This window comes from Dama dama, chromosome 5 (assembly GCF_033118175.1).
Source record: "Dama dama isolate Ldn47 chromosome 5, ASM3311817v1, whole genome shotgun sequence".
Lineage (NCBI taxonomy): Eukaryota > Metazoa > Chordata > Mammalia > Artiodactyla > Cervidae > Dama > Dama dama.
In genome coordinates, this window is record NC_083685.1 from 123122111 (window position 1) to 123141586 (window position 19476).

The 19476-nt window shown below is 60.9% G+C and overlaps 1 protein-coding gene across 12 annotated transcripts; it reads left to right on the top strand.

Moving 5' to 3' along the window:
- Positions 1–883: 883 nt before the first annotated feature.
- Positions 884–18698, top strand: TMC6 (transmembrane channel like 6). Of its 12 annotated transcripts, none has more exons than XM_061144680.1 (22): positions 884–1029; positions 3841–3982; positions 4124–4266; positions 4410–4505; positions 4835–4993; positions 6435–6540; positions 6687–6780; positions 7037–7294; positions 7580–7770; positions 8885–9029; positions 9631–9786; positions 10188–10342; positions 10440–10521; positions 10670–10767; positions 12477–12572; positions 12842–12917; positions 13926–14059; positions 14194–14370; positions 14463–14541; positions 17440–17507; positions 17670–17728; positions 18444–18698. In XM_061144680.1, the coding sequence occupies exons 2-22, from the start codon at positions 3924–3926 to the stop codon at positions 18467–18469; spliced, it is 2457 nt and encodes an 818-aa protein (XP_061000663.1). In that variant the 5' UTR covers positions 884–1029; positions 3841–3923; the 3' UTR covers positions 18470–18698. The 12 variants fall into 12 exon arrangements, with proteins under 12 accessions (XP_061000663.1, XP_061000660.1, XP_061000659.1 ...); XM_061144677.1 differs by having other exon boundaries at positions 885–1149; XM_061144676.1 differs by lacking the exon at positions 884–1029 and adding an exon at positions 1163–1492.
- Positions 18699–19476: the final 778 nt, after the last annotated feature.

A 19476-nucleotide genomic window follows, 5' to 3' on the forward strand; every position in this document is an offset into this window, starting at 1 on the left:
TCCTGCCCTTGCTTTTTCTCCCTCTTCACCTCCTTCAGGGCCCTGTCATCTCTAATGAGCTCCAGTGGTTTTTCTGCCTCCCTGCCCGGTCCCCTTCCTGGTTTTCCAGACCCCTCCTCTATGCCGCAGGCTGCGTGCTGGTGCTGGGCACACAGTGAGCACAGAGAGGGGCCCTAGAGAGGGGAACGGACTGGCAAATGTACATGTCAATAGAAAGTGCCACATGCTCCAACAGGGTTCAATCCCAGAAGGCTCCATGGAGGAGGTGACTTTCAAGTTGGGCCTGGGATCCTGCAAATACAGCAAGCTGGAGCTTGCGTGGGGGCGGGGGGCGGAGGCGGGAGTAGCGTTGGCCGGGAGAGGCAGGGACTGGGCAGGGCTGATTCTCCATGCTGAGGTGCTTGTGCCAAGACCCAGCCTGAGGTAATGACTCTGTGTGGACATCCTGGCTTGGCCCACCTGTCCTCCCCTCCAGGAGGGCCTTCTCCTTCCTTTCTGCCTTCCAGCTCGCTCTCACTGTCCACCTTCCCAGGCTTCTCCCAGCCAGGAATGGCTCCCACCACTATCCAGAGCCCACCCTTTTCTCAAACCCAAGGGACTCTCCACTGGCCCCCCTCCGGGACTCTCTCGAGGTCAGCTTTCTAGGTAGAGAGCTCCTGGGTGGACAAGGTTCAGGTCGTGGTGGATGACCCCCCGGAGGCTGACTGACCACTCAGCCTGCTTCCTCATCTCTGAACTAGGGTCACCGGTGCCCTCCACCCTGCCTTGTGGGGGAATAACTGGGCAAACAGTAATGGGGACAGTCCCCACCTAGCACACAGGAAGTGTGCCGGAACTCGGCGGGAGAAACAGCAGAAGCCACGCCCAGACTGGGGCGGTGATAACCCCCAGGTTCCACCGGACAGTTTGCGGGAGTTGCTGGAGGCTGTGCCGGAAGGGGTTACCCAATCTGGCGTGGCAGGGCCGGCCACTATTCCTGTGGTTTTGCTGCCTGGTGTTATTTTGATCATCGCTCTCCGAAGCTGGCAGGTCTGCGATTACTGTCCCCGATTGAAACTTGGGTAAACTGAGTCCCTCAGAAATTGGCTTCAACCAGAGACTAGAAGGCTTCTAGATACTCGGCCGCCTTCATCCTGCTCAGACCTCAGGGTGGGTGAGGATAAGGGTCGGAAACTGGCGGGGAGAGGGCACAGTTCGCAGAGGGCTCGATGGGCTGAAGAAGCGGGGCGCCCCCCCAACCCCGCCGTCAGGTCACGTGACTTTTCGGAGGCGGGTCACCACGTGGGCCGGGCGGGGCGGCGCAGCTCTCTCTGGCTCCGCCAGGCCTGCCTCGGTCTCGGGTCGCCCCGATGTCCTCGTCCACTCGCTCCCTCTGACGTCTCGTTCCCTCCCGCTGTTGGTGGAGTCCGAACACAGTTCCCGGCGGCCCTTGCTGGGAAGGGGCGGGGGACAGGTGAGTGGCCGCCCGCCCCCGCTCTCCTGCGCCTCCCAGGTAAGCGGCCAGGATGGGGGACCCTGGTCGGGCAGGGCGGTAGCTCCGGGGCTTGGGGGTGGTTCCGCCCCCTCCCAGCCCCATCCAGTTCCTCTGAGGCCACCAGCTCCACCCCCTCCAAGTTCCTTTGGAACTCTGGGACCACTGGGTACTGAGTTCCCTTTCGGGGTTCTTCTGGATCTCCCTGAGTTTGACCCTCTGGAGGGTCCCGCTGGGGGACCGGCTGATCCCACTGCACCCCGCCCCTCCCCCACCTCTCCCCCCCGCCCCTCCCCGCCCCTGCAGGTGCTTCAGGGGGAGGGCGGCAGTGTTTGTTTCTCCGGAAGGGAAGGGGTAGAGGCCCCCGTAGGTACTACTAGTCACCACTAGTCGAAAGTGAGGGGGTGGGAGACTGGCAGATGAGGCGTCCAGGGGCTCTCAGAGCTGCTGCAGCCGCTGGGCTCAAAGGCGTGGCTGCCACTCTGCCTTGATGGTAGTTGCCCCCAGAGGACTCGCTTCCGGCTGGGGTGGAGTTTCTGGAAACTGGGCCCGGCCCTGCACCTCCCTACCCAGCTCAGGGCTCAGCAGTGGTGCGCCCCGGAAACTCCTGCCCGACTTGTCCGCAGCTGGGCAAGAGTCCCAGGGCCCTGGGTACCAGCCGGGCAGAAGTCCAAGGCAGTGCCCAGATGCCAGTGCCCAGGTGAGCCCCCAGCCCCCACGCAGCCTCTGAGCACCTCCCACCCGCCCTGCTCCTCCCTCCTGGAGAAGGGGTGTGTGGGAGAGGCCTGTAGCTCAGAACATGGGAAGGTCTGTCTTTCCTGGAAGGAATCCCCGCTCTAGACTGTGGGGGCACACCCTCAGCCCCAGCTCCAGCCACTTTTCCTTTCAGGCAGAGTCAAGAGTCCACCTCTGACCTCTGCTGGTTTCTTCACACTGTGCTCCTGTGGGCGGAAAGGGGAGGGGGCTTGGACTGTGTGGGGCCTGGGCTCTGAGACTGGACACCCCCAAGCGGGGGCACTGTCTGGGCACAGCCCTAGTGGGCTGGACATCCCGGCCTCGCCCGAGGAAGCCCCTTGAGCTGAGCCAGCTTTCCTAAGTGCTGAGTTCCCTGGAGGTAAGGGTAGGGAGAGGCGCTGGGTAGGGGGAGACAGGGCAGACCCAGGGCTGGGCCCAGCCTTGCTGGGGCTGAGTCCTGCAGGCGTCAGCTGGTGGCTGGGAGCCCGCTCCCCCTGCCCCCTCCGCCCCACTCCCACGGGGTGGAGAGCCTGGACAAGGCCATCCTGGTTCTGTTGTCCTGGGTGACGGCAGAGCCCGGACAAAGGCTGGACAAAGGCTGCCTGTTTAAGGCCCAGCCCCCTCCCCAGCCTGCTGTCCAGGCCCGCCGCGAGGTGATGGAATGTAAGGCACTCTCAGGAGGGCTGTTGACCTTGACGGGCCCAGCTTGGCACCGAGTGACCGCCGTGGCGGGGGACGCAGGGTGGGGTGCAGCTGAGGCCGTGCTGTCTGCTCTTCTGTCCGGCGCTGGTGAGGGGTGAGGGCCGTGGGCCCAGGCGGCTGGCTCCTGTGAGATTTCCGGTGGGAGGAAGTGCTGAGGGGTCACAGGAAAGGCCCCAGCTGTCCTGACCTTTCTCCCCAAGAGAGGTCCCCCCCTCCCAAGAGGGGGACTCCCCGGGTCAGAACCTTAGGATGGAGAACCGTATCCACAGGTCCCCACCCGCCCGTCCTCTTGCAGGAATGGCGCCACGGAGGAAACCGGTGGGGCCCTGCCCAGACTCCCCTCCCTTCCTTCCTCCCTAACCTCCCTCCTCCCCTCCGGTGGCGGAGGAGTCTCCCTGTCAGTCTTTTCTGGCCTGCGGTTTATCTCGGGTCACTCGCTGGTGCTTCTCAGGTGGCGCTAGTGGTAAAGAACCCACCTGCCAATGCAGGAGACCTGAGAGACGCAGGTTCACTCCGTGGGTTGGGAAGATCCTCTGGAGGAGGGTATGGTAACCCACTCCAGCATTCTTTGGGTTTGTGTGGTCGCTCAGATGGCAGAGAATCTGCCTGCAATGTGGGAGACCTGGATTTGATCCCTGGGTTGGGAAGGTCCCCTGGAGAAGGAAATGGCCACCTACCCCAGTATTCTTGCCTGGAGAATTCCATGGACAGAGGAGCCTGGTGGGCTACGGTCCACGGGGGTCACAAAGAGTGGGACACGACTGAATGACTAACAAACACTGGACCGTGTGTTTCGTGTTTGTCTGTGGATGTGGGCAGGGTGGGGGCTCAGGCAGCCCAGGCCGGGAGAAGGCCCTCCCACGGCCCCCAGGGAGCGGGTGTAGGGGCTGGGTGCCAGGCTCACTTTGCTGTAACGCTTCCTGTCTCATCAGATGGGCAGCGGGAGGTTCTGGAGGCTGTGTCCAGGCTCTGAACTGCACTAGGTCTGCGGACTGGCTGGCAGTGGGCTGCAGGCATGTCCCAGTCACCGGCCTTTGTCCTCAATGTCCTCGAGACCCCAGAGGACCCAGAGGGGTAAGTGCTCTGGGATGGGGTTGGGGGCCGGGATGTGTCACCCCCAGGGAGAGATGGGCTGGACCTCAGCCCTTTGGAGGGGGCGAGGACTGGGTCAGCAGCGGCCTGACCTCCCCGCCACATCCCCCATTCTGGACCCAGCAGCCAAGAGCCCAGCCCCTATGATGAGAGCGAAGTGCATGACTCCTTCCACCAGCTCATCCAGGAGCAGAGCCGCTGGGTGGCCGAGGAGGGACTGGAGCTGCAGCAGAGGCAGCCGGAGACTGGCGCCCTGGGGGTCTCAGGTGAGCCCACCTGGCCAGGGCTCTGAGCCTCTCACCCTGTCAGGAAGTCCCTCCTAGCAGCCTGGGGAGGGGGCTGGGCGGGGGAGATCTCCGGCCAGCAGGATCTGTAGAACCTCTGGACAAGTCTTAACTTTGCTGGACAGGCAGCGACCACGAGACCCTGCCGGGGCCTGAGGGTGCCCCCGTCTACAGCATGGCCACGCTCCGCATCTTGGCCAGCATGCCCAGTCGCACCATCGGTGAGCTAGACCCTCTCCCTTCGGACCCTGGGCCGGGCTGGGGTTTCAGGCTAAAGATCTACAGATCCCAGAGCTGGGCCGCTTCAGCTCCCACTGCACCCTGTCTGCTGCCTGGAGGCCCAGTCCGGCCCCAGGCAGCCTCGCCGGGTTCTAAAAAAATGACTCCAGAGTCATCATGGGGATAAAAATAGGCTCTTGGGAACCGGTGGAGCTTGAGGTCTCTTGTGAAGGGACTTTCCTGGGTCCTGGGAAGCAGTGTGTGTGCGGGGGGTGGTCCCTGCCTCCACGTGAGCGGAGCGTATCCCTCCGTTGACCGGCGGCCTCCGCAGGCCGGAGCCGCGGCGCCATCATCTCCCAGTACTACAGCCGCACGGTGAAGCTGCGTCGCAGGGCCGGCCGGCCGCAGCTCAGGGACATGGGCCGCTCAGCCCGGCCCAGCCTCCGCCTGTATGACCTGGAGCTGGACTCTGCGGTTCTGGAGGAGGAGGGTGAGTGAGGGGGGCGGGGCCTCGCTGGGGAGGACATCTGCTGGTGGGGTGGGGGTCTGGGGTGCAGTGGGCTGTCTGAGGGTCCCCTGGAGTGAGGTCCCTTGGCAGGAGGGTAAGAGGGTCTTGGTGTCCCGGCCGCTGGGACAGAGAAGCGCCGGCCTCTCCGGATGCAGTGTTTGACTCTGCAGCCAGGGGCTCTCCAATGTCTGTCGAGCATTGTGGTGTCACAGACGCTGCTATTGGCTTTGGGATGTAATGGTGGTGAGCACACCCATTCAGTTCTCTTGCAGTTTAACGTCTGGTGAAACAGGCACCAAATAAACGGATTAGCGATGGTTAAAGCTCAGATTGAGATGAGATGAGATGGCTGGATGGTGTAGCCGATGCGATGGACATGAACATGGGCATACTTTGGGAGATGGTGAGAGACAGGGAGGCCTGGTGTGCTGCAGTCCACGGGGTCACAAAGAGTTGGACATCACCCAGCGACTGAACAACAGCAAAGCTCAGATAAGGGCAGCTGAGGAAAGGTGCACGGCAGGAGAGCGTTGCAGAACCCATCTAGCCTAGAGGAATCCAGGGAGGCTTCCTGGAGGAAGTGACACTAGAGCTGATGGGGGCATGTGCAAAGGCCCTGGGGTGGGAGCCTCCTGGCTTCCCTGAGCATCTAGGAGGCTGGTGTGGAGGAATTGGGGAACAAGAGAGAATAGCTGTAGGAAGGAGCAGGGCCCAGTGCACAGGTCAGTCTTCAACCAAGTGATCTCTGGCAGCAGCGCCCAGGGCCTTGGGCACTTCCTGGGGCCCTCCTGTGTTTCCCCTCCCTGTTTACCCAAGGTCCCTAGCTGGTGGGTGACGGAGCAGTGCAGGGTGATGTGAGCTCTGGGGTCAGGGTGAACATTCCAGTTTTATTGTGCGAACCAGGCCAGGTGTCTGCTTTCTGGTCATTTCTTATCTGGAAAGTGAAGTTAAAATAGCACCCCTTTTCCAGGGTGGGTGTGAGGATGAAAGGAGAGAGGACGAGTGGTGGGCAGATCTCCAGACCCCGCCTTCCCCTACTGACCCCAGTGGGGCTTAGCACAGTGGGAAGTGGTGGGGGGATGGGGGTGCTGGGACCCCATTGCTGCTGAGTTGGGGGAGCATACGGGGCTCCGGTGCGTGGGGGGATCAGAGCAAGATGCTTGAGGGGCCCCAGGAGGGGAGTTTGGGTCAAGGAGGACAGGGCACTGGGCTGGGCCTCGGAAGATGCTATGAACTTGATTGTGTCCTGGGCTCCCGGGGGTGGAGGTGAGAGAGGGTCAGCGGGCATGTGGGCCAGGCGGGCAGTGAGGGAGCATCTGGGCCTGGCCAGAGCGGCAGAGGCCTGGGTGGCAGGGGACAGCCTTACGGCCTGAGGGAGGGCAGGGTGCTGCGGGAACCTCAGCTTGCCCCCTTCCCCCTGCAGAGAAGCGGGGCCTCCTGGTGAAGGAGCTCCAGGGCCTGACGGCGGCCCAGCGGGACCACATGCTCCGGGGGATGCCCCTGAGCCTGGCCGAGAAACGCTGCCTGCGGTCAGTGCCCCTCTGCCTCGGCGGCCCCCAGACGCCCCTCCTTGGCTGGGCGGGGTGGGAGGTGAGCCGGCTCCTGAGCCTGCAGTGGACGGAGGTCCCCGGTGGGGAGGGACTGGACTGACCCTGGATGCTGCCTCTGCCCCCAGGGAGGAGAGCCGGCCCCTGAAGGGCAAGCGGGGTGCCGAGCGGCGCCATGGGCTCCTTTCCTGCTGCGACCAGCTCCGCGACAGCTGTGTCCTGGTAGGAGCATCTGGGCCCCTGGGAGGAAGGGAGGGAGGGGGCTTGGGGTGGGGTGGGGGTGATGGGGGGCCCCTTTCTCCCTCCGAGTGATGCCCGTGGGGTCATCTCACCTCCAACCTGGCTCCGGGCCGGGATTGACCCCCTCCTCCCCTCACAGCGCCCCTGCGCTCCAGGCCCTGGACTGGGGTCTTGCTGGGGGCAGGCTCCCCGCCTGTCCCGGCCCCTCCTGAGAGCCGTCCTGCCGCTGTCCCCGCAGGCCTCGCACAACCTGGGGCTGGCGCTGCTCTCGGGACTGCAGGCCCTGACGCCCTGGCGCTACGCGCTGAAGCGGATCGGGGGCCGGTTCGGCTCCAGCGTCCTCTCTTACTTCCTCTTCCTCAAGACCCTGCTGGCCTTCAACGCCCTTCTGCTGCTGCCGCTGCTGGCCTTCATCGTGGGCGTGCAGGCCGCCTTCCCGCCCGCGCCCGGGGGCCCTGTGCCCGCCTTCACGGGCCTGGAGCTCCTCACCGGTGGGGTGAGGCTTGGTGGCGGACGGCAGCGAGCAGGGGCACCCTCTCGTTACCCCCCCACCCCATCCTCTGCTGTGACTCTGGCCCCCCTCGCCTTCCTTGGGGCCCTGGAAGCCCCAGGGTGGCCGCGGTCCTCCGTTCACCTCTGTGTTCCCCTCACCCCCCTGCTCTCTGGCCCTTCCCCTTCTGCCTTTCTCCTCGCCCTGCCCGCTGCGTGCCCTGCAAGCCTGAGGGTGGGTCAGCTGCCAGGAGGGGAGAGTCCCTGACCCTGCCGGGCGCTTTCTCTGCAGGGCCACTTCACCCACAGCGTCATGTACTATGGCTACTACAGTAACGCCACGTTGAACCAGCCGTGTGCCTCCCCACTGAATGGCAGCGAGTGCCCTCCCGAGGCGGGCAGCCTGCCCTACAACATGCCTCTGGCCTACCTCTTCACCCTGGGGGCGGCTTTCTTTATCACCTGCATCACTCTGGTGTACAGGTAATAGCTCTCTGCTGTGTGACCCTGGCTCTGAGCATCATTGACCCACCCATGCATCCGTCTGTCCATCTTTCATCCATCTGTCTACCTGTCCATCCAGCATCACCCCATCCATTCATTCATCCATTAGTCTGTCCATCCATTAATCCATCTGGCTATCCATCCATTCATCATCTCTTCATCCATCTAGCTACCCGTACAGTCATCCATCTAGCTACCCACCCATCCATTTTCCCATCCATCCATCCATCCATAGATTGAAGGCAAAAGGAGAAGGGGGCGACAGAGGATGAGATGGTTGGATGGTATCATCGACTCAAGGGACATGAGTTTGAACAAGCTCTAGGAGGTAGTGAAGGACTGGGAAGCCTGGCTTGTTGCAGTCCACCATGGGATCACAAAATCGGACATAGCTGAGTGACTGAACAACAATCCATCCATCATCACTCTATCCATCCATCTATCTATCAACCATGCCTCCATAGATCCTTCCTTCCATCCACACTCTCATCCACACACCCATCCACTCCACACACACATGCTGCACTCTGCTCAGCGCAGGAAGATAAATGAGCTTGGTGCATTTCCTTGAGATGCTTGCTGTGTACAGGAGAAGACAGGCCAGTGAAGAGGCTGGAACCTGTTACGTTGCTCAGCTGTTACGGAGCGTGGGAGAGGGAGTTAGACCGGCTTCCCGGGGGCGCCCTTGTCTCACAGAGGGAGGTTAAATAAGGGCGGCTAGGGAAAGACAGAGGAAGGTGTTCTGGTTATCGGGAGAGGCAGCGCAAAGGTCCTATAGCCTTTATAGCCACGTCCGGGTGGGAGGCACCCAGCCATGGTGGTGGGGAGTGGAGCTGACCCCATTTCTAGCCCTTTGTGGCTGCTGGGCATCCTGCTGGACAGGGCTGACCTACGGTGGCCAGTGGTCCACCCCAGGAGGCTGAGAGCTCCGGGCTAGAGGTGGGAGAGGGAGAGTGGCCGGAGGCCCATCAGTGCTGGCAGGGGGGTGGGCGGGCCCCCTCTGAGAGGCCCGTGCACTTTGTCAGATCTGTTTCTCCCCGGTCTCTTCGCCTTTTGCCCCATCTCACCTCCTACCTGGCTCTGCTTCTCCCAGCATGTCCCGCTCTTTCGGGGAGAGCTACCGGGTGGGCAGCGCCTCGGGGGTCCACGCCATCACCGTTTTCTGTTCCTGGGACTACAAAGTGACCCAGCGATGGGCCACCCGCCTCCAGCACGACAACATCCGAACCCAGCTGAAGGTGAGCTGGGGGCTCACGGTCCCCTGGGGCCGTGGTCTGCCACCCCCGTGTCCAGGGGAATACCAGCGGGGGCCCTGAAGTGGGCCTTCGAGAAGGACTTCCTCTTCTCGAGGGCCCCGTGTCCTCCGGCCCTGGCAGGAAGAGGCCTCCACGGTGCCAGCTGCACTCCCAGCCCCCACGGTAGCCCTGGGGTATCAGTGAGAACAGTGAGGTCTCAGTCCCTTGCCCGTGGTCCTCCGGCCAGAGGGTGGCTGAGCTGGGCCTCCTGGAAGGCTCTCTGCCTGTCGGGGGTTCCCTGCTGCGGGATCCGAGTCAGGGGCGCTCACAGTTTTGACCCAGCTGTCGGGCCCTCGGGGAGCGTCCCGTGGCTCCTAGTCGGCGAGGGAACAGCTGCAGGCAGCAGGGCTCAGGAGGCAGGTGCAGGGCAGGCCACGTCCCCGGAGACGGGGCCTCAGACGGGGAGCCTCAGGCTGTGGTACCTGGGGCGGGCGGGAGGTGAGCCCTGCCCCCCACCGCTCCGAGCCCCCCTGGGGTGTGGCGCGTGCGTCTGCGGGCCCCTGCGTGTCTGCGCCCTGGGTGACAGGCTTGCTGTCGCCTGCAGGAGCTGCTGGCTGAAGGGCAGTTGCGCCAGCGCCCCCAGAGCGCGTGCGGGCGGCTGCGGCGGGCGGCCGTGCTGGGGTTCGTGTGGCTGCTATGCCTGGGCACCACGCTGGGCTGCACCCTGGCCGTCTACACCTTCTCAGAGCTCATGATCGAGGTGCGGAGAGGCCATGGGCCGCCCCCGAGGAGGCCCAGGCCTCCCGCTTTACTAGACGGGACCCCTTTCCTCCCACACCCTCTGCCCCGGGGAGGCCACTTTCCTCCCGGGCCTTGTTTTCATTCTTGTTCTGTCTGACGCTATTATAACGTCCTTTTGTTTTCTTGTCTTCTGGCTTCTCTTTTCACTTTTTTTTTCCGACACCTGTGTCCCATCCTCGCTTCTCCGCCTCCCGCCCCCCTTCCTGTGCGGTTTGAACACGGGGCTGGGTGGGGGAGGTGTGCCTGCCCGCTCCACCTGCTCCGACCCCCTGGGGCCCCTTCCTGCGGCCCCTTCCCCCCCAACCCTCGGGCCCGGCAGTGGACCTAACCCTGTCCTTGGGGCCCCTCCGCCTGCTCCAGCAGAGCCCAGTGTCCGCCGAGCGGGAGGCGGTCCTGCTGCTGCTGCCTCTGGTGGTTTGCCTCCTCAACCTGGGGGCCCCGTACCTGTTCCGCATCCTGGCCACCCTGGAGCGGCATGACTCCCCGGTGCTGGAGGTGTACGTGGCCATCTGCAGGTGCGCGGCCAGGCGGGCCAGGTGCGGGCTTTCTGGGGCGAGACCCCTGTCTCCCAGACACCCTGCCCTCAGCCCACGTGCCCATCCTTTTCTGCAGGAACCTCATCCTCAAGATGGTCACCCTGGGGATTCTTTGCTACCACTGGCTAGGCCGCAGGGTGGGCACCCTGAAGGACCAGGTGAGGGCGGGCCGGGCAGTGCTGGTGGGGGCCTGGGGCTCCCCAGGCCCCTCACAGCAGCCAGTCCTCACCTGACCTTCCCTGGCTCTGTCTGCAAGCGTCCTGGGGTGGCAGGGGAGGCTGGGGGCTGAGGCTGCCTCTGTTTCAGTGCTGGGAGAACTTCGTGGGCCAGGAATTGTACCGGCTCATGGTGATGGACTTCATCTTCACGCTGCTGGACACGCTTCTGGGGGAGCTGGTGTGGAGGTGAGGCCTGCGGGCTGGGTCCCCGCACCTGGGCGCCCCTTGCAGAAGGACTCCTAGCATCCTCCACTGCATGCGTGGTGGAGGTGGGGGTCACCGGGGCAGTCCTCAGGCCTCTGAAAATCAGGACCTGTCCCCAGCTTGGGACCATACATTTCCACCCATGACAGCTCTTCTGTAAAATATTGTTAAACTGAGAAAAACCCTTAGTAAACAGGATGTAGCGTATTTTTAGATCGGAAAGGAAAACAGGTTTCAAAATGATGTATGTGGTCTAATCCGTCAAGGGAAAAAAGGGTCGGGAGGAAGCACAGAAAGTGGAAGAATGTGTTCAGCTGTCCTGGCTGCGGGTGCTAGCATGGCAGGTGTCATTTCCTCCTTTTTTTTGTTTTCTTTGAGAACATTGGAATTTAAAAATAGTAAGATTTTTACTTAAAGTTTTTGCAAGATTTATTTTTATTTTTGGCCGCACCTCATGGCATGCACAACTTCCCCAACTAGGGATTGAACCCCTGCCCCCTGCAGTGGAAGCGTGGGGTCTTAACTACTGGACCACCAGGGAGGCCTCAATAATAATAATAATAATAATAATAATAATAATGATAATATTAAAAAAATTTTTTTTTTTCTTGGCCGTGCTGGGTCTTCGTTGCTGGGTGCAGTCTCCTTGCTGTGGCAGCTTCTTTTGCTGTGGAACACGGGCTCTGGGGCGTGGGGCTTCAGTGATTGTGGCATGTGGGTTCAGTAGTCGTGGCTCCTGGGCCCTAGGGCACAGGCTCAGTAGTTGTGGCGCACAGGTTTAGTTGCCTCATGGCATGTGGGATCTTCCGGGACCAGGAATCGAACCCGTGTTTCCTTCATTGGCAGGTGGATTCTTTACCACTGAGCCACCAAGAGGGATACCATCTCTGATAACTCAGCTGGGAAAGAATCCTCCTGCAATTCAGGAGACCCCAGTTTAATTCCTGAGTCGGGAAGATCCGCTGGAGAAGGGAAAGGCTACCCACTCCAGTATTCTTGGGCTTCCCTTTGTGGCTCAGCTGGTAAAGAATCTACTTGCAATGCGGGAGACCTGGGTTTGATCTCTGGGTTGGGAAGCTCCCCTGGAGAAGGGAAAGGCTACCCATTCCAGTATTCTGGCCTGGAGAATTCCACGGACTGTATAGTCCATAGGGTCGCAAAGAGTCAGACACGACTGAGCGACTTTCACTTCACTTTCACCAGGGAGGGAGTGAAAGTTGCTCAGTCGTGTCCGACTCTTTGCGACACCATGGACTGCAACCTGCCAGGCTTCTCTGTCCATGGAATTTTCCAGGCAAGAATACTGAAGTGGGTTGCTATTCCCTTCTCCAGGGGAACTTCTTGACCTAGGGATTGAACCCAGGTCTCCTGCATTGCAGGCAAATTCTTTACCATTTGAGCCGACCAGGGAATAAGATTTTTAAAAAGCAGTAACACCTTTGATGCCAATGTGTATGTTTGCACTGGGGTGTATCGCACCCAGTGCTTAGAAAACGGACAGAAACTAAGTCAGCTACAGAACAGACCCCTCTGTGTGGGACCCCAGTCCTCCATCTCCCCTTGACGTCGCTGGGCACTGGGAGGGGTGGGCTGGCTCAGTTTGCCGTGCAGGTCTGGGTGGGTCCCAGGGTCCCTCGGGCTGGTCTTGGGGATTGGTCCTCCTGTGTGACTCCGGGGCTCTTCTACTCCAGGCTTTTCTCCGAGAAGCGGCTTAAGAGGAAGGGGAAGCCTGAGTTCGACATTGCAGGAAACGTTCTGGAGCTGATTTACGGGCAGACCCTGACCTGGTGAGCATTTCCCTCCTGTATCCCACTGCCCAGCCCCCAGGGAGGCTGACCCGTTCCCCCTCGGGGCCCGGCAAGGCCCAGTCCTGGGATTCTGGAGTGACCTGACCCCTTGGCCCCAGTGGACCCAGGCTCTGCTCCACTTGCTGGGCTTTCCTCGAAGTCTGACCCCGAGCCAGGCCCGGGGGGGTAGTTCTGGGCCTAGGGCGCAGCGTGGGGGTCAGGACCCCAGCCCCTGGACTGCAGCCCCCTCCCCTCCACGCCCTCCTCAGGCTGGGGGTCCTCTTCTCCCCGCTCCTGCCCGCCATGCAGATCATCAAACTGCTGCTCCTTTTCTACATCAAGAAGGTAAAAGTGCTGCTGGGTCCCGGGGGGTGGGGGGCGGGGGGCAGTGGGCCTGGGGAGGCGTGTGCAGCCAGGGTGGCCGCTGGGCTGGCAGGCACGGAGCCCTGGGACATCAGAACCCTCCCGCTTGAGTGGTAGGCAGCTGGCAGCCCAGGGCCACCCTCTGGGGTCAGTCGCACAGGCCCCAGCTGATTCCCAGCCCTGCATCTCCGCCTTTGGCAGGCTGGGCAGCATCCCATTAGGGTCTGTGGTCATCGCCACATGCCTGTGTGTACAGGTCAGGGCTTTGAGCCAGGGGTCTCAGAGGTGCTCAGAACCAGCTCCTCCTTTCCTCTGCTCCCCATGTTTCCTTATCTGTTCACAGTAGATACTGGCTTCCCAGGTGACTCCGTGGTAAAGAATCCACCTGCTGAGCGGGAGATGTGGGTTCGATTCCTGGGTTGGGAAGATCCCCTGGAGAAGGAAACGGGAACCCACTCCAGTATCCTTACCTGGGAGATCCCATGGACAGAGGAGAGAGGCAGGCTGGACAGAGGCAGTCTACAGTCAGTGGGGTCACAAAGAGTCTGACATGCTTTAGTGACTAGACAATAAAACAATGGAAAAACCCCATGGATGGTGCCCTAGGGGCACTGCTGGAGATGATGTTTATAAATCACAGGGCAGGGTGTCTGGCCCACGGGAGACCTCTAGTCAACGGAGGTAGCTGTTAGTATCATCCCTCCTGCTTACAAGTGAGCTGGCCAAGCATCCCCCCATGTCCCTTGGTCTCCCCTCTGCAGACGGGGAAGTGGCCCCGCTGGCCCTCCCCAGCCTGCGGGCTTAGATTCCACGCATCTGCCTCTCTATCAGACTGTCCTGAGGCCTTAGCTCAGGGTCCCATGGAAGCGCAGCACCCTCTTAGCCCACGGCCGGCCTCGGCCCTGTTCGGTCTGGGAGGCCCCACCAGGCCTGGGAGTGTGGGTGGTGGCCGGCGGGGTGGTGGGGGCCGAACACAGCCTTTGTCCACAGGCCAGCCTGATGGCCAACTGCCAGGCACCCCGCAGGCCCTGGAAGGCGTCCCATATGAGCACTGTCTTCGTCTCCCTGCTCTGCTTTCCCTCCTTCCTGGGCGCTGCGGTTTTCCTCTGCTACGCCATCTGGCAGTGAGTGGGCACCCGGCCTCCGGGGTGGGGGGCGTGGGGCGTGGGGCGGGCCCCCCTGCGGGGCTGCATTCGGGTGGTGCGGAGGGGCCCTTTGCCCAGGCTCAGGGGTCATGCCGCCCACTCTCCGCCCCCAGGGTGAAGCCCTCGAGCATCTGCGGCCCCTTCCGGACCCTGGACACCATGTATGAGGCGGGGAAGGTGTGGGTGCGCCGCCTGGAGAAGGCGGGCCCCCGTGTCTCCTGGCTGCCCTGGGTCCACCGCTACCTGGTGGAAGATACCTTCCCCATCTACCTGGTGTCGGCCCTGCTGCTGTGAGTGAGGCACCGGCCCGGGCCGGGGTCCCTGGCTTCTCCCTCCCCCGGGCTCCTGCGAGGGGCCCAGCCTGACCGCCCGTCTCCCGCAGGGCTGTGATCTACCTCAACATCCAGGTGGTGAAGGGCCAGCGGAAGGTCATCTGCCTCCTCAAGGAGCAAATCAGCAACGTGAGTGGCCCCTGAGCCCCCCACCCGGGGCCCTTCCAGGCTTCCCACCTCCCTGGATCTGGGCTGTGGAAAGGGGTTCCTTGCTAACCGAGTTATATCAGTTGAGATGCATAGTTCGTATTCATCAGAGTTGTAGACGGGAGGCGGCCAGGCTGCCCATCTGCAAAGACGCCGCTGGGATGAGTGCTCCAGAGATGCTTCTCCGATGACCCCCGCCAACCCCAGTCCCCAAGAGGTGGCGCAGCCCTGCCGCCTGCGCCCTCCCTCCTCCCTGCTCAGTTACTGGACCACCCATCACCTTTGGGGCAAGTCACTGCCCCAACACTCAGGGTCACTCCGGCTGGCGTTTCCCTGGACGGCTGGGGCCTTTCGCCTGGTCCTTACCCTGCCCAGGTCTGGGCTGGCTGCTCAGGAGCACGTGTCAGTGATAGCAGGTCTCGCTGAACACTCAGTGGCCTCTGACCTCGTCCCCAGGGCCCCGAAATCACTCTCCCCACTGCTGTTTTTTTTCCTTTCCTCCCTTTCCTTTCCAGTTTCTCTCTTGTGTACTCAATGCTTGAGCCTACCTTGGGGCCAGCTGCTGCCTGTGTCCCCGGCAGTCACATCAGGGCTGGTGGCTCCCCGCCACCCTGCGTTAGAAATGACCTGAGGGTCCGCTGCCGGGGGTCCGCCAAGGCGGGACGGGGCTGGGCTGCCGCTCGTGTGACCCTGCTGCTGGCTGGTTGCTGCAGGGGCTCAGGGTCAGGTCTTTCCAAGCGGGAGGATCCCCTGGGGTCCGCTCCCACTTCTGTTGGGTTGTAAGCAATGCAATGCTTCCACGAACAACAGGCAGGGCTCAGGCTGGGCATTTTGGCTGAGGGCAAATGCCCATTTTGGCTGGGCATTTCGCCTGGCCCCAGCTGTTGGAAATGGGTTTTTCCCAACTGGCTCGTGCCCTGCTGTGTAGATCTTCGGGACCTGAGGTGCCTGACGGGGCCAGGGTGGGGGTGGGGCTGGCTCGATGCACAGGGGCGTTGAGAGGGGAACCCCTGGTTCATCTCGTTCTGCCTGCTGTTCCTCTAAGAGCTGAAGGACAGTTCCCCAGGTGGCCTTCGTGGTAGGCAGCATCTCCCGCCAAGGCTGAGCCTGGGCCCGATTCTGAGTCTGGGGCTGCTGGTCTGAGCAGCAGACACTCAGAGCATCTTTTCCTGGCCGGAGCAGGGGGGCTTACTCAGGCACACAGCCCTCTGTTCCCACCAACTTGATGGAGAGAAAACAGGGAGGGCCCACCTTGGAGGTGTGTCTGTCTCAGTGTCTTCCTGGGTGAGCCAGGGTCCCCGGCGCCCAGGACGCATTTATAATTGCTGTTTTCTCTTTGTGAAAGCTCCCTACAAGAAACCCAGTCTGACCCCAAAGTTTGATGGGCCGGGAAGTCTGCCGGGTGTTTAACTTTTTGCACTTTTCACAGTCATTTGTCAAAAGAGCCGTGGGTTGGCCGATTTGTTGTTGTTCAGTCGCTAGGTCACGTCCAATTCTTTGCGACCCCATGGACTGCAGCATGCAAAGCTTCCCTGTCCTTCACCATCTCCCAGAGTTTGGTTAAACTCATGTCTGTTGAGTCAGTGATGCCATCCAACCATCTCATCCTCTGTCACCCCCTTCTCCTCCTGCCCTCAATCTTTCCCATCATCAGGGTCTTTTCCAATGAGTTGGCTCTTCGCATCAGGTGGCCAAAGGATTGGCTGATCCCTGCCCCAAAGATGTCCTTGTCCTGATCCCAGAAGCTGTGAATAAGCCACGTCACCTGGCATTGGAGTTGGGGGTGGGATCAGGATTGCAGATGGAATTACAGTTGCTAATCAGCTGATCTGGAGGTGGGGAAGGTTGTCCCGGATCATTCGAGTGGGCATGATGTCATGATAAAGCCCTTAGAAAAGGAAGTGGGAGAGTCAGTGTCAGAGAAGAGGGTGTGAGGACTTGACTGGACGCTGCTGGCTCCGCCCATGGAAGAAGGCTGTGAGCCCAGGGATGTGGGCAGACTCAGAAGCTGAAGAAGGAGAGGACAGATTCTCTCCGGAGGCTCCAGAAGGAACCAGCCCTCCTCACTCCTTGATTTTAGCCCAGCGAGACCACTGTGGACTTTTAAAAAACTTTTGTTTCTTTATTTCTGGCTGTGCTGGGTCTTCGTCGCTGCCTGGGCTTTTCTTTGGTTGCAGCGTGCGGGCGTCTCATCGCGGTGGCTTCTCTTGTGGAGCATGGGCTTTAGGGTGCTCGGGCTTCAGTAGTTGTGGCGCATGGATTCAGAAGTTGCGGTTCTTGGGCTCTGGAGTGCAGGCTCAATAGTTGTGGTGCTTTGGCTTAGATGCTCTGTGACATGTGAGGTCTTCCCTGACCAGGGATTGAACTCGTGTCTCCTGCATTGGCAGGCATATTCTTTACCACTGAGCCACCAAGGAAGCCCTAGTGTAGACTTATGATCTCTAGAAGTGAAAGGCGTTGAACTTGTGTTGCTTTAAGCCACTAAGTTTCTGTAACCAGTTTGGCAACGATAGAAAACCCATACAAACCCCATGACAGAGGCACACAGTGACCGAGGTCAGAGAGGAGGTAATTTCCCCGGGGCAGACTTACTGAGTAGCAGGACCCGCTATACATTGAGTCAGGCTGAGTTGGCAGCCCTCACTGTGTGACTCAGCACATTTCCCTTTTCACCTTGGCCGCTAGGAAGCTTAGGTCTATATTTGTGCCCACTGTAGGGCTCTTGGTTTTCCCTCGTTCTTGCTTGGTACCTCTGTCTCCTTTCTTTAAACTTTCCGTGCTCATGGTGTCAAATCTTTGAGTCCCTCCCGAGTGCAAACTGGAGCAGGCCACTTCTGGACGGACATGCACTGGACAACCGCTGTGTTCTGGCATTTCTAGGAGGGGGAGGACAAAATCTTCTTGATCAACAAGCTTCAGCGTGTCTACGAGAAGAAGGAGAGGAGCAGGTGAGGGGCCTGGGAGGGGTGTGTGCAGAGTGGGGGAGCAGGGACTAGACAGAGAGGCCCCTTCCCCCCAGGGGTCAGGGGCGGGGAGTGGCTGCTGGCCTCCCCGGGTGGCCCTTAACTTCTTGGGACTCCCCTGCCCCTTCCCCCACCTTTTCTCCTCAGACGTGTGGGGCATTTGGGACAGGAGGAAAACTTCAGTTTGGTGCGAAAGGAAAAGAGAAGTGAGCTGTGTGCAGGGGGCAGGGTTGAGCTGGGGTCTCTCACGCCCTTTTCCTCCTCCTCTCTGCCTCCCCTGTCTTGATGAGTCAGGGGGTTGGTCTAGCTCCTCAGGGCCACCCTTCACCCCTTTGGATGAACATCCTGCCCCCCAGATGCTGCTGCGTCAGGGGGGCAGAGCCTCTCCCATGGCTGCACATCTCACCCTGCACTTGTTACCTGTGCTTAAGCCCGGGGATGGGGAGACGCACTCAGACATCTTCCTGATGCCTGGACAGACAGACACACTCGGGGATGCACACACCCCCTTCCTCAGGGGGGGCTGGCTGAGGTCTGCAGATGGAAGCCCTTGGGGCTCCCCCTCCCCACCCCGGGCAGCAGGAGTCCCCCCCACCCCAGAATGAGCCATCTAATAAGATATCCTCCCCACACCCCAGCCAGGAGGAGGGCATGGCAGCCCACTCCAGTGTCTTTGGCTGGAGAATCCCATGGACAGAGGAGCCTGGCGGGCTGCAGTCCCTGGGGTCGCAAAGAGTTAGCGACGGAGCACGTGTGTGTGCCCCCAGCCAGGCATCCGTGGTGAATCCTGGCCTCGTCCCGCTCCTTCCCCTTCTCTCCAAGCTCCCGAGGAAGCTGCTGGGCGTCCTGTGGCCTGGGAGGGGGTGACTGGCGCGCATTGCCCAAGGCCAGGGGCCCCTCGCTGACTTCCCTTTCTGGCAGGGCTGGTAGAACCGAGGAGGCCATGACACCCTCCCTGTTCACAGAAGACTGGGATGCCCAGTAGGACAGCGCGGGGCTGGCAGCCTGGTTCCTGCGGCCCTGCAGGCAGATGCCGCCTGGAAACGACCCTGCTGGGACACGATTGGGGATGGGGGTCAGGGGCAGGACTCTGCAGCCCGCCTGAGGCTGGAGCATCCCCTGTGAACCCTGCCCGGCACCCTTATTTATTCTGATTAAACATGTTTTGCAAAATGGGCTGGTCTCGTGGGTGTCTGTGCTTGTAGCCAGGCCTGTTCAGGCGTGCGCAGGTATGCCCGTGCCCCTGGGGCCTGCAGCCTGCCTTCTGCTGCCTCCAGTTTCTCCCTCTGATTCTTCAAGGCTGTCTTTCTGGCCAGGCCGGGCCCTGTGGCTTCCCCCAGTGCTGGGCTCCGGATAAAACAGACTTTAGTGCTGAGTGCAGGGCGCCCTCTGCTGGTGCAGCCCCTCATAGCAGGGATGGACCGCACTGCAGTTTCCAGGGCTGCCCGCCAGCCCCTGCTGGGGGGTGTAGGGAGGTGTGTGGGGGGAGGAGTACAGGGGACAGATGTGGAATGTGTGGTGGCAGATGATGAAGTGATGCTTTCAGTGGTTATTGGGTGGAGGGCAAATTTAGGGAGGGAAAGAGGTGGGTCACAGCTTTTCTTCCAAGGAGAGTCTTTTCATTTGGAAGAAAAGCTATGACCAACCTAGATAGCAGAGACATTACTTTGCCAAACAAAGGTCCATCTAGTCAAAGCTATGGTTTTTCCAGTAGTCATGTATGGATGTGAGAGTTGCACCATAAAGAAAGCTGAGCACTGAAGAATTGATGCTTTTCAACTGTGGTGTTGGAGAAGACTCTGGAGTCCCTTGGACTGTAAGGGGATCCAACCAGTCCATCTTAAAGGAAATCAGTCCTGGGTATTCATTGGAAGGACTGATGCTGAAGCTGAAACTCCAATATTTTGGCCATGTGATGCGAAGAACTGACTCATTGGAAAAGTCCCTGATGCTG

Excerpts from the sequence above, each read along its gene's own strand:
- TMC6 (XM_061144680.1), top strand. The coding sequence starts at position 3,924 with ATGTCCCAGTCACCGGCCTTTGTCCTCAATGTCCTCGAGACCCCAGAG. Across the intron at positions 6,781-7,036 it reads TCCGCGACAGCTGTGTCCTG|GCCTCGCACAACCTGGGGCT; the intron begins GTAGGAGCATCT and ends CTGTCCCCGCAG. Across the intron at positions 10,343-10,439 it reads GTGTACGTGGCCATCTGCAG|GAACCTCATCCTCAAGATGG; the intron begins GTGCGCGGCCAG and ends CCTTTTCTGCAG.